The 13,097-nt window shown below is 36.1% G+C and overlaps 1 protein-coding gene across 1 annotated transcript in view; it reads left to right on the plus strand.

The window, feature by feature from the left end:
- CUL3 (cullin 3) overlaps window positions 1-13,097 on the plus strand; it is a 39,798-nt gene that overhangs the window by 12,959 nt on the left and 13,742 nt on the right. Inside the window, exons 3-9 of the mRNA XM_014960642.1 lie at window positions 1,604-1,764; window positions 2,914-3,028; window positions 4,364-4,592; window positions 6,173-6,318; window positions 9,229-9,405; window positions 10,457-10,627; window positions 12,108-12,215. Coding sequence (XP_014816128.1) covers window positions 1,604-1,764; window positions 2,914-3,028; window positions 4,364-4,592; window positions 6,173-6,318; window positions 9,229-9,405; window positions 10,457-10,627; window positions 12,108-12,215 — 1,107 coding nt within the window. The remainder of the gene's footprint in view (window positions 1-1,603; window positions 1,765-2,913; window positions 3,029-4,363; window positions 4,593-6,172; window positions 6,319-9,228; window positions 9,406-10,456; window positions 10,628-12,107; window positions 12,216-13,097) is intronic.

Consider the following 13,097-nt stretch of genomic DNA (forward strand, 5'->3'; position numbering starts at 1 on the left):
TTAATGGTTTAGTTTTCTAGGTGTTTGAGTAACTTTCCATTTCAATTCTGAGTGTGATGAAGCACTTAAGATAACTGATGGAAGCAGTGGAGAAGCTAATATTTATATTTCATTTCAAACATTTACCATCATCCTTTATAGAATTTTATTTTTTTTTATTTTGTTATAGTTATGTAAATGCACTGAAAATCTTATCACAATCAGGTTTGTGAGTGGGTGCAAAACTGTAAACTCTTTCTAATGCCATCATCCTGAAGCTTAAATGCTCATATTCCATTTAAAACATTTACCATAATCCTTTATAGAATTTTATTTTTTTTATTTTGTTATAGTTATGTAAATGCACTGAAAATCTTATCACAATCAGGTTTGTGAGTGGGTGCAAAACTGTAAACTCTTTCTAATGCCATCATCCTGAAGCTTAAATGCTAGTTAAGCAGTACTTTTCATAGTTACCCAGGCTATTATATTAGAGGAATAGATTATGGCCTGGCAGAAATGAAAAAAATAATCATTGCTTATCTCAAAAATAGTTTGTAAAAACTCACTATTTTTCTGTTCTTGGATTCTGGATATTAAGTGAATATACTCATTTTGTGTCTGCTAGTAACTCTGGTAATAGTTTTCCTTTTCTAGAGTCTTGATAAGTTGGGAGAGAGGAATAGAAAAGGGGAGACAAATTTTTGGAGCATTTCCGCAGGTAGCGGTAAGAAAGTCAGGGAGTCTGCTCAGGAGTGTCTCTGTCAGCTCCGGTGTTTGGACTAGACATGGAACACTGCTCTGAGGGTCAGCCTCCGTTTGTAAACGTAGGTAGTATGGAGCTAGTGGACAGCTGAGGAGCTGATCCATCGTATAGGCTGAGATTATTCAGGGAGATAGAATTTAAACCCTATTGAAACATTAAAATTACTCCCTTCTTCTCTCCCCCTTCTTTTCCTTTGTGTGTATATGTGTGCAATTTTAATATAATGGGGTTTCGAGTTATTTGCTCATTGAATGAAAGTGATTTTTCATCCAACAGAAGTCCTGATGTACAATTTTGCAGTACCAATCCATAAATATTTTGATTGTAACTATTCTCATTTTGGCTTTACTTTTTCTTCTGTTCATCTAAGGATGCTATTTCAGGAAAATTCACTGAATTTTGAGGGGAACTGTCTACCTAAAAGGAGTGGTAGGAAGATGCATGGGAGATGGGGAAAAATAAACTAATTTTTCTTTAAGAACAAAAAGGGGTGGATGGTAAGGGGTTTGAGTAGGTAATAAAACCTCTCTCTGATTGTGCCATGAGTTTTGTCAGTATTTGGAGATTCCCCTGTCCCCTAAACTAAAAAGTGAGAAAGCTGTAGATTTGTTCTGGCATGCTTTAATCATAAATGCTGTGCTTACACTCATAAGCTAAGAAGACTTTCTGCGTAAATGAAGTTTAGGAAGATGGGACTGATCTTGAATATTGAGCATATCCATAGTTTCTTTTTATGGAGAAAGAGAAGATTAATTTGATTGTTTCTGTATAGTAGAAATATGACCAATCTCTTGCAATTTTGAATAGCATGGGTGTACTGAATTTAAAATTTTATTGCTGTGTATGCCTTTGTTGTAGGACCGTGTGTATGTGCAACAAAACAATGTGGAGAATGTCTACAATTTGGGCTTGATTATTTTTCGAGATCAAGTCGTACGCTATGGCTGTATTAGGGATCACCTGCGGCAAACTCTGCTGGATATGATTGCCAGAGAAAGGAAAGGAGAAGTTGTAGACAGGTAAGATGTTTGTAAGTGACTGTCTTTTGATGGAAATAACACCTCTCAATTTTTAGGAGCAAATCAAGAACATACACAAATCATTACTTAAGGCTGCATTTCTGATCACCAATAACATATTTCTTTGTACATTAAGGTTTAGCATAATGGTAAATAGGGAAGCTTGTTAATATATTTTTAATATTTATCTTGTGTTTTTATTAAAACTTTTGTTAAATCTCTCCCATTACTGTCTTGTGGCAGAGCCTTTGGTTATAAAGTTACCCTGTATTTCCTCTGCACTGAGAGGTTGTTTAATTTTCTTGTACGTTTATTTTTTAATTATTTTTGAAGTTTACTTTTTTAATTCTTGGTAGTTCAGTTGCATCTGAAATCTGTGTTTTCGGCCAGTTTGGTAGATGTGGAGTTTTGTGCCACACACTACAGATACTGCAGCTGAAGCAACTTGAAATTTGCAAGTTTTCTTGTGTTTCTCCAGTTTCAGAGCAGCTGTTGGGTGTGGAGATGTGTAAACTCCATGCTACTTTGGCTGCAGTTCTGTGATTGAGATTGCCCAACACGCGATTTATGAAGAGAAAAATACTCCCTGGCAACAGCTGTGTATTGTCCCCTACTGCCAGAAAGTGGAATTTTTTCCTGGATACGATTCTTTTGTTTTCACATTTTATTGATGTGTTTCTGTGCCTAACCAAATGCTTAACTTGCCAATACGTTTTCATTTACTGTTATTTAAAATAATCCCAAAACAAACAAAAACCCCAAACTTGGTGCAGAAACTTCATCTGCATAATTGTTTTGAAATGCTCAATTCCAACCTACATGTGCAGTTTTCAGATTTCTTTGAAGTAGTATTTTTGGTTATTTTCTTAAATAGTTTTCCAAGTTAGTAGACTTGAGACCTGCTTCCCTACCATTACATTTAAAATATTTAATAAACATTGTCAGCTCCTTAGTTTAGAGCTGAAACAAAAAAATCTTGCTCCTGTAAACTTCTTGAAAACCCATCATGTACTGAAGAGATTTAGGATGGACTTTCTATTTCTAAATTTTATTTAAGTTGATGCTATGTTCTGAGTTGTTATGCTGCTGTGTACTCTGTCTTACAAGCATATAGATTTCTCAAGTTGTTAACAACTTACTTTTTGGCAGAGGCGCAATAAGAAATGCTTGCCAGATGTTAATGATTCTAGGTCTTGAAGGAAGGTCAGTCTATGAAGAAGACTTTGAGGCTCCGTTTTTGGAGATGTCTGCAGAATTTTTTCAGGTACAGCAATGTTGTAGTATCATATTTGGAATGTTATTATAACTGCTTGGAAATGTGAGAAATGGTAGTACTTTAAGTAAATGCTACTTATTTGATGAGTGTGTCCATATCTGCTAAATGTAATAAGAAAAAAATTTACTAAATTTGCCAAAAAAGTGACACAAATTTTACAATTGCCATAATTTGAATGTAGTTTGGAAATATGGGTGCTGATAGCATGTAAAGTGATCGTTATGCTAATCTTGTGCCTGCTTTGGGCTATTTCATGCAACTTAGTCTATCCCTGCGTTGCAGCCACAGTCTTTTTGAAATACCAGTAGCATGAAATGTTCAAACTGTTTGATGCTGGGAATGGAGAGGGGAGACTACTTGTCGAGCTGCCTTTGAGTAAGCTGTGTTTCCTTCATAGTTCCTACATTTGTGAATTATATTCTTTAATAAAATGGACCAAGTCAGGGAATTAAGTGTATCCAAGTGGCTAATCCAGTTGTTGACCAACCACTGAATAACAAGTTTTAAATATTTCTTGAGGTTTTTTTGTGAGAGAGTTTCAGGAAAAAAGCCAGTTAAATGTTTGTTTAGTGTAATCATGCTCCTCTATTGTTAGAAATTAATAGAAGTTGTAAAATCTGTTCTAAGATGTCTAGATAAGAAAATTTGTCCGTCTCCCAATTCTTATGCAGGAATGACTGTTTATTTTATCCTCTGATCTCCAAACTTCTTTGAAAATCAGAAGCATACGTTGCACAACCTTTTGTCATTGCATACTGTTTTTCATTGGTGCTATATAAAATTAGGGGGAAAAAGTCTACTTTCCTTTAAGTTTTATTTCTTAAAAAAAAAAAAAAGAAAAAATCTTTCTTCCAAAAGAGGATCAATATCAATAAAACCAGTTAGATGTGAAATAATGTGCTTAGCATTGTCACTAATGAGAATAATGAGAACTGTTGATCCTCACAACTCAAAAATATGCCATAAACTGGCATTTTGAAAGGAATCTTTGCCTCTTTCCTCTCCCCATCCCTCTGTTTTCTTTGGACCTGTGGCTAAAACTCTAGTGGGAAACTCGAAATGCAGTTTGCTTAGGTTATTTTCGAATGAAAATACCACGTTCATATTGCATGTACTCCTTATGTACGTAATGCAATTAGTGTAATAGAACCTTTATTTTGTGTTAAGCTTGTATGTAAATCTTGGGGGTGTAATGATCTCATTTCCTGGAGGTGCTGGGTTTGATTTGAACTTGCTTATCAATGCTGACCTGAAATAACCAGTACGTTTCCTTTTTCCCCTTTAAAAGAAAAAGTCTAAAGTATTAATTTGTGTTAATCGCAGATGGAAAGTCAGAAATTTTTAGCTGAAAACAGTGCTTCTGTATATATAAAGAAAGTAGAAGCTAGAATTAATGAAGAAATAGAACGGGTGATGCATTGTCTGGATAAATCAACGGAAGAACCAATTGTGAAAGTTGTTGAGAGGGAGCTTATTTCCAAGCATATGAAAACTATAGTGGAAATGGAGAACTCTGGGCTAGTTCATATGCTGAAAAATGGGAAGACAGAAGGTAAGACTGCATCGTATGGGAGACAGAAATGCTTATGTTAATGCTTATTGTTTTTAAACATAGGATAAGTGGAGCTTAACGTTTGTGTTCTTGTGTAATTGTAAAAACACTTTGGTGACTCTGCTTTGCAAACATTTGAGAAGATTATTTCAGAGACTTTTACAGGTCTTTTAAAACAGAGCCCATATGTATAACTGGTTTCTATTTAGAACCAGATACAGGTACATTTTTGATAAGCCAAGTCTCTCAAGAAAAGTACAAATCCATTGTAGTGATCTTTGTTACCTGTTTTCCATAAGCTGTTTTATTACTTTCATTCCTCTAGTATATAGCTGTCAAAATACACTGAAGTTTTTTGGCCCACAGGCAGTTATTTGAAAAGTGTTAGTGTAAATGCCTTATTTAACAGAAGTACTGCAGGACCAATTCTTGGGGAGAGGGCTTTGTTGCAGAAAAAAAGTTTGCGTTTTTTAAAGGATAAGAAGCAGCTTATCAAAGTGGTTGAAAAGAAGGGCTTGATTTGTTTTCCCCTCATAGATGTTAATGCTGGACAGAATGACTAAATGAAATTTACTATGGAAAGAGATGGAACGTAAGTTTCTAAAGGAGCATAATGAAGGGAGTGATTGTAGTGTCTATATTTAGAACTTGGTGCTCGTGCTAAAGCCATGAGAATGGGGAACGCACTGCTTAGATTAATAGCCTTTGTTCATTAGTACAGCTTCACAATTACTAGGTGAGAGTCAAAGTGAGCAAGTTTCTTAGCTGTAAGAAAAGAGAATTATTGTATTGAAAAGGAAAGTCATGACACTATACTTAACTTTTTTTCTTCAATATCCACCTATGGTAGCCTGCAGGCTGAGGGTACAGTGATATCGAAGGATATTCATAAGATACGGAATTAGTTTAACTTCCATAGGCCTTACTTTGAATTTGTTAAATACTAGAGAGGAAATACTTGCTGCATTGTGAAGATAACATTTCACATAAACGTACAAGGATGGGCTGCCCCGTGTAAAAGCCATATTTGTGCTAAGTCACTTCTCATGATTCTAGATGGGTGAAACAAAGGAGTGTAAAATTGTATGGCTGACTCTAAGACAAACATCAATTACACTTCCATTTTTACCAGTTTCTGCTTTTAATACATAAACAAGCATCTTGTTAGTGTTGTCCTAATTGATTAGATTTTTCCTATAAGTTTTAATACAGTATTTGACTTTTGGAATGATGTTCTTGGAAACTACCTTGTTAAATACTACTGGAAAACATAATCGTACTAAAGTTTTAAGTTCACTATTGTTTAGCACAAGCATTGACTTCTGCTGCCCTGGAGATCAGCAATAGCAGATTCAATGCTGTAGACAACATAGAATAATTAAATGCAAACTTTGTTTTCAATTTTGTGGCTGCTCGAATCAGTATGTTGTCAGGGGTAAAGGAAAGGGAACATCAGAAGATTCCAGTGCCTGAGCTGCTAAGGGATGCTTTTTGTGGCTGAACTTTTACTGTTGTGTTTTGCTATGAACTGAATGAGTTAACAGAGGGTGTCCTGCATCATATCTCATTCTTGTTTCCAGACCTTGCTTGCATGTACAAGTTGTTTAGCCGTGTGCCAAATGGTCTGAAGACAATGTGCGAGTGCATGAGCTCATACCTGAGAGAGCAAGGCAAAGCACTAGTTTCTGAAGAGGGAGAAGGAAAGAATCCAGTTGACTACATTCAGGTAGCTAAAATATTTAACTTTCTTTTTTTCCATCTTTCCTGCATTTCCCAGAGTAGCAGTTAACTGCATGATTGATAAAGAAAACCTTAACATTGGTTCAGAAGGGATCATTACTAAGCTACATTTATAATTTTGTTTAAAACGTACATTTTCTGATTTTTCTTACCTAGGATGCTTGTAAAGTACATGTTCAGGTTTTGTGCTTTTGGTAGCTGCTTATATTAAACAACAGGTTTGTGCTAATTATATATCCGCTGGGAACTTTTTGGATTATCCAGAATGATATTTGCCTCCAGAGTAAGTTGTACATCTGCTGGCAAATAGCTTTATAGAGTCTATTTTGTTTAACTTTATGTAATGTGAGCTATCAATGTTTATTTCAGGGCAAGATTAACTATGACTGAGAGGTGAATATGTTATGTGTAAAACACAACAAATTACTTGTTTGGTTCTTGGTCTCCCTGAGAAACAGAACACTCTGCATGTTAGAAGACGCAAGTGTTCTTTCTTGCTCTCCATCTCATGCTGAGGGATGATGTGTACCATTCATTTATCAGGGTCACAAAACACGCTGTAGGGCTGTTTGTAATCTTTTCTCTCGCATTGGCTTTGAGAAGATTTAAATTTCTACTCAAATCTTCAGAGGTCTTGACCTTTAGGGAAATGATTTTATACCTGAAAGGTGTTTTACACTTAATGTGGAAATGTGTGTCTATTATATGGTAAGTTTTGGGGGGCGTTATTAAATGTGGAGTTCAATTCCTTGTGTCTGGTTTTTATGAGAAACATTTAATGCTGTATGTCTGTTACCATCTCTGCTGTTTTGTTTGAAATCAATAACTTTGTTAGAACTGGTTACTGTTAGAAGAAGCCATTTGAGTATGAACTTACTTTTGATTGGATTATTGATTTTTCTGGCAATGCTGAAGCAAACTTCTTACTAAACTTGGACAAGAATTCACCTCTCCAGGGGTTGTTAAAAAAAAGAAAAGAGAGAATGCTCTTTGAAATTTATTAAGTTTAATGATTTAGGGCTGTTAAGGATTTTGTGGTGGTATGATTTAAAAAAAAAAAAAAAGAAAAGGAGTGGGGCAAGTGATGTGCAAAATAAGTGTCTGCATTACTTCGAAGTAATTTTCACTCCTTTTAATTCCTGATGGACCTAAAGGGGTATCATAAAAAATTTAACTGAGAGACTTAAAAACTTAATTATAAAGATGCTATCGGTGTTTGCTACTACAAAGGCAAATAGCATAATGAAGCTGAGGAAGACTTGCAGCGTGTGCTTTGGGAGAGCTCATTGTCTCAGCCCATTAGTATGTACCCCAACCATCTTGTGAAGATATCCCAGGGAAGGGATTGATATTTGATTACCAGTAAACCCACAAACAGGTTTATCCTTCACTTCCACTGACACGATGGAAGAAGAGAAAAATGCCTGTGAATTGAGAAGCCACCTCTCTCTTCTCAGCCATGTTCATCTGAATCTTTCAAGAACTTAAGTAGCAGTAAGACAGCAGACAAGGAAGCTACGTTATACCAACAAGAAAAAACCTTCATCGTAGTCCAGCACTGCTTCTGCAACATGACATCACCAAACCCTGAGCATAATTGGTGGGATGATTGCAAAAGCATTGCCAGGGGATTAGATTTAAAACTTCTTAGAAAATTCTATTTGAAGGGATGTTGAAATGCTGTTGTAATTTAAGGTACTAACAGTTTCTCCTGTTTAACACCAGGTTGTTCAGATGGTGTACTCCTGGGGAGGAGGCATAAGCTAACCTTGGTAAACAGATAGTGGGATTTACTTTGAATTTAAAATTTCTAATACACATTAATTAGCCTGTCTAAAGACCATTCCTTTAAGTGAGATGGTGAGTTCCTAAGAAACATTACTACTTCCTTGAGTAATTCTTGAATGGCTTCTTTAAGTAACCACCTATAAATATTTTCTTAAGAAACCGAGGACTTTAAGATCATTTAACCTGAACAATTTGTGGGCAGTATTTATCCATGATAAATTTAACTCTCGAGTGAAATTTCCACACCCCCCCAGTGAATGCTGTTTTAATTAAGTCTAAGCCCTGTGTGTATCATATATACTTAGTGAGGTGCTTGGGTGATTTTAAGATGCTGCACCCATGTTTTTTTAACTCTGAGTGAAGATGGTGCAAACCCTAAAAATGAGGTCAAGGATCTAATGGTTTAGCTCAGAGGAAGTGGTTCGGTTCATTCCCGTGAACTTCACACTGTGATAACTGGAGAGCTATTGCTTGTTTCTAACTTCCATATGTTCACAGTGACTCTTAAAAATCAGTAAGAAACATGCAACTAAATGATGCAGAACATGTCCCTGGATTGAAATTAGAGGGGGAAAACACCTGACAAGACTAGGCCTGTTGTTGCAGTGTGTGTTCTCCTCAAACCTGCTTAGTAGCTCGAGGGATGCAGTTAATAGGTGTTCAGCCTCATCTTTCCTGTATCCTATATTTATGATAGTGACTTGGACAACATTATTTGAACTAGAAAAGGCTTAACAAGCATGACAAATACATCCTTCAAGTTGTGGATTTAAAAATACGGTAAATCCCTTGTTGTTTAACAAGAGCGTTTAAAAAAGCTTTCTTAATCTTTGAGTAGCCTATTACAGGAAACTGCACCAGTATTTGGCACCATATTTTAGCCATTTTTTTCTGAAAATTGCTCCCATAAGAAATTTATGGCAGCTATAGATATTCAAAAATGGAAATGAAATTTCGGATACTTCATAACGATGCCAAACATTGAGAGCTTTGCAGAATCTCTGACTGTAGATGTGGTCTTCCTTACAACTTCATCTGTTATTTGTTTTATAGCCTGCAACTTCAAATCAATGAAAATGTTTTTTGTTTTTTGTTTTTTTTTTTTAAGGGTTTACTGGACTTGAAGAGTAGGTTTGACCGCTTTCTTCAAGAATCTTTCAATAATGATCGACTCTTCAAACAGACTATTGCGGGTGACTTTGAGTACTTCCTCAACCTCAACTCTAGGTCTCCAGAGTACCTCTCATTATTTATTGATGATAAGCTGAAAAAAGGAGTCAAAGGAGTAAGTATAAACTAAATTAAAAGATCATTCTCCTTGTTAACTTGGATCAGATTAAACTAAACTACTTTTCCAAGAATGTTTTTTTATATTAAGATAAATGGCAATACTGCCTTATAAAAAGAAAGTATATGTGACACATCTGAGCTCATAAACTTACAGAACTATATGGCACAAGGAGATGTCAAGATGCTGTCCCCCATCTCTGAAGCAGTGTGCCTGGGTTAATTCTGACAGATACCTCCTCAAAAAAAATATTAGATTGTAGTAGACTCTGCAGCTCCCTTCCTTTGAACTGCTAAATAGCAGTTCCTTAAATATCTTTATAGTTTGGCAGTTATTCTCTGTATCTAATAATTTCTTTTGAATATAAAGTCACTTGGGCAGGGGGACCAGTTTGCTTATTTTTCCTGCTTTTATTTAACGGGGGACTATTTACCACGTCTGTCCCTTCTACTTTAGATACAACCGTTTCCTTCAGTCTTGCCTCACAGCTTCTTTCATAAAATTTTTTGAGGTACAACACCTGGAACTGGACAGGATGGTTCAGCTGAGGTTTCAGTGGCTCTGAATAAAGCTGAATAATATTGCATGCATCTTTTGCTTTGGGAATCAAACAGTAAATTCTATTTATCTGTAAAATAAATAATCATTTTATTTTTTGTGGCAGTAGAGAGGCGTTGCAAAATGAGTCCTCACATTCAAAAGCTTTCATTCCAAGTTGATTTTTCATATTCCTAAAACTGGTTTCCATCTGTGTTTGGTTTTTTTTTTTTTCTAATACTTAAAAACTTATCTGGAAACTTTTACTCTGTTGACCTGTCCATTGTCTCCCATCTCCCTTTCAGTTGCTTTTCCTTCCATTTTAGGTCTATTTTCTTTCTTCACTTTATTGAGCTTGTGCACTGTTGGTTTGGCTCTGTCGTTTGCACATTGGACCAGTTTTGTTGGCTCCTGTTAGACCATATGTTTGCTGTGAATTACTTTTAAGTATGTAGGTTGTGTAAGACACTTGTGCTGGAATGTTAAAACCAGAAAATTATTTCTTTTACAGCTAACAGAGCAAGAAGTAGAAACTATATTGGATAAGGCAATGGTTTTATTTAGGTTTATGCAAGAGAAAGATGTTTTTGAACGCTATTACAAGCAGCACTTGGCAAGAAGGCTTCTCACAAACAAGAGTGTTTCAGATGACTCTGAGAAAAATATGATATCTAAATTAAAGGTAAGAGTATCTGTGTACTTGGGGTTTTTTAAGTATGGTTTCTTCTGTTTTTACAGAAGAGATCTATAGACAACATCCATCGTGATTGCTGTTAAATACAGATTTGATTTTAAAGCCTCAATAGAAAATATGAAAGGTTTTTCTGAATAATTTTGTGGAAATAAGGGAAATACTGGCAAGCAACTGTGATGAGAGGGCAATCTAGAAAACAAAACTATTCTTTAAAAAAAATAAACACATACATTTTTTAAGACTGTGTAAATAAGTGAACTACTCCTGTAATCTAATGACTGGATTTGAAGACAAGACTGTGTTTTATCCTAGATTTTCTGTTATTCACAGTAGAATTTTTTATTGCATGCATTGTTGTTTTTTTAGTTGCCTCCATCTGCAAACTGGTGATAATGCTCAATTCCTTTTTGATTAAGTAGTTTGAGATAAATTGGAAAAAAAAATATCTTCATATCAGTGTCTGAAAACACGTTTTCCTTATTGGTTCAATGGACTGATTAAATAGTCCGAGAGATGAAGAAGAAAATAAAGCCTAAAGGTGAGGCAGTCCTTGAAGCAAGTTCTAATGCAGCTTCTTCCTAAGTGGCATGAGAAATCGCTAGAGAACTTCCAAACCGGAGTGATTTGATACTAAAATCAAACTTTACTGATCTTCGTTTTTGACCTTCATATTCTATCAGTGAGCACAGCTGTTTGCATCAGATTTCTCCAAATTATCAGTATTAATTCCAAATTACTGGTATTAATTCCTTCCCAATTACCTCTCTACCTTTTCTAGCCTGGTGATTTAGAAAGCACAGGTCATACATTTGCAAGATGAATCAGTGACCCTGAGCTGCACGCTTCCCTCATTCGTGTCTTTGCACAGTGATGAGGCTGCTGCAGCTGACGTGTTTGCCTTTACTGTATATGTCAAACTATGTGGTAGATAGGGGCACAAAGTCCTGTATGTGCAACAAAACGCATGTGTTTGTGCACATGTATCTATATATGCATATGGCCCTGATTCTCAAAAGGTCTAGTAATCTCACCTGGTAATCTGCAGTAAGCCGTTAAAATTAAACACCCTTAGAAAAACGGGGGGAGGACAGGGTTCTAATACAAATAAAGTTTTTTATTTCCCTTAATAGTATTATGCTAAAAGCAGGTGAAAGCATATGCTGTGGTCTGATAAGTTTTCACAGATTTTTTTTTTTTTAAGATGAGACAGGAAGCTAAAAAGAAACCAAAAATACACTAATGGAGAAAAAAGAAGGAAAGCAAGTTTTGATATGCTTAGGGTTAGCTCATTATATGAAATATGAAACTTTTAAAGTTCTGAAAGTAATGCAAATGGGAATCCCAGTAACCGAATGTACAGAAGTATAATTTTAATGAGATTTCTAAACTAACTCCTAGTCTTGCAGTTTGCATATCAGGAGCTCTGTTTTCATAGTGCTGGCACAACAAGTTATTTTCTGTGTTTTAGACTGAATGTGGATGTCAGTTCACCTCGAAACTGGAAGGAATGTTCAGGGACATGAGCATCTCAAACACAACGATGGATGAGTTCAGGCAACATCTTCAGGCAACTGGGGTAAGAGCATGGGGGGGGGTGTCTACGCTTGTCCTTTTACTTCAATATAAACCCTAGGCTTTTATCAAGGGTTGTTGTTTTTAATTTGTTGGTATACGCGTGTGGAAAGGAGGATGATGTTAGCATCCTCCAATTGTACTTCTCTCTGCCGTGTTTTTCATCTTACTAACTTTGTTCGTATTTCCCAAAATGCAAAAGTCAGTTGGAGGCCTGACCCACAGCTTGAGCAGTTCCAGTTTCCTTCCATAAAATCCTGTTTTAACGTCTGGTGTACCCACGTTCTTCTTGAAAGGGCTCCGCCGCCCAGGCTCAGCTTCAGCCGCCAGGGGGCGGGCGGCGGCCGCCCAGCTGTGCCCGCCTCTACGTGTGTTTCACAAACGCCGTGTCACCGGCACAGCCTTCCCTTTCCCATTCTGCAAAGGGAATCTTCGTTGCCACCCGTATTTTATGCGAACAGCAAGAAAAACATGGCATGCTGCAGGTACTTGACAAACGTGCCTCTCGTATTTAACCTTCCTGATGCAGCTAATGCCTCTATTTCGTATGTAGAACTATGCAATTCATATGCAGAACTACCATTTCCCTGAAATTACCAAATATGGACTTAATTGTTCAATCAGGAAGTATCACACCTTATTGTAAAAGGAGACCTCTGGGATATTGCATCATGGAGAGTTCACTTCTATCTTGAGATAGATAGAATATATATAGAGATATATTGAGATTACTCTATCTCTATATATAGAGATATACTTGATCTAAACACTTTTTTTTTTTTCTTCCTGTGGTGGTACTCAGTAGCACTTAGTAATATATAATAAACAGCCAAGTAGTTCCCTGTCTGCAGGTAAGTCAGTCTGTGCATCAAGGACATTTGAATTA

The sequence above is a fragment of the Calidris pugnax genome, unplaced genomic scaffold, assembly GCF_001431845.1.
Source record: "Calidris pugnax isolate Ruff unplaced genomic scaffold, ASM143184v1 scaffold398, whole genome shotgun sequence".
In the NCBI taxonomy this organism is placed as follows: domain Eukaryota; kingdom Metazoa; phylum Chordata; class Aves; order Charadriiformes; family Scolopacidae; genus Calidris; species Calidris pugnax.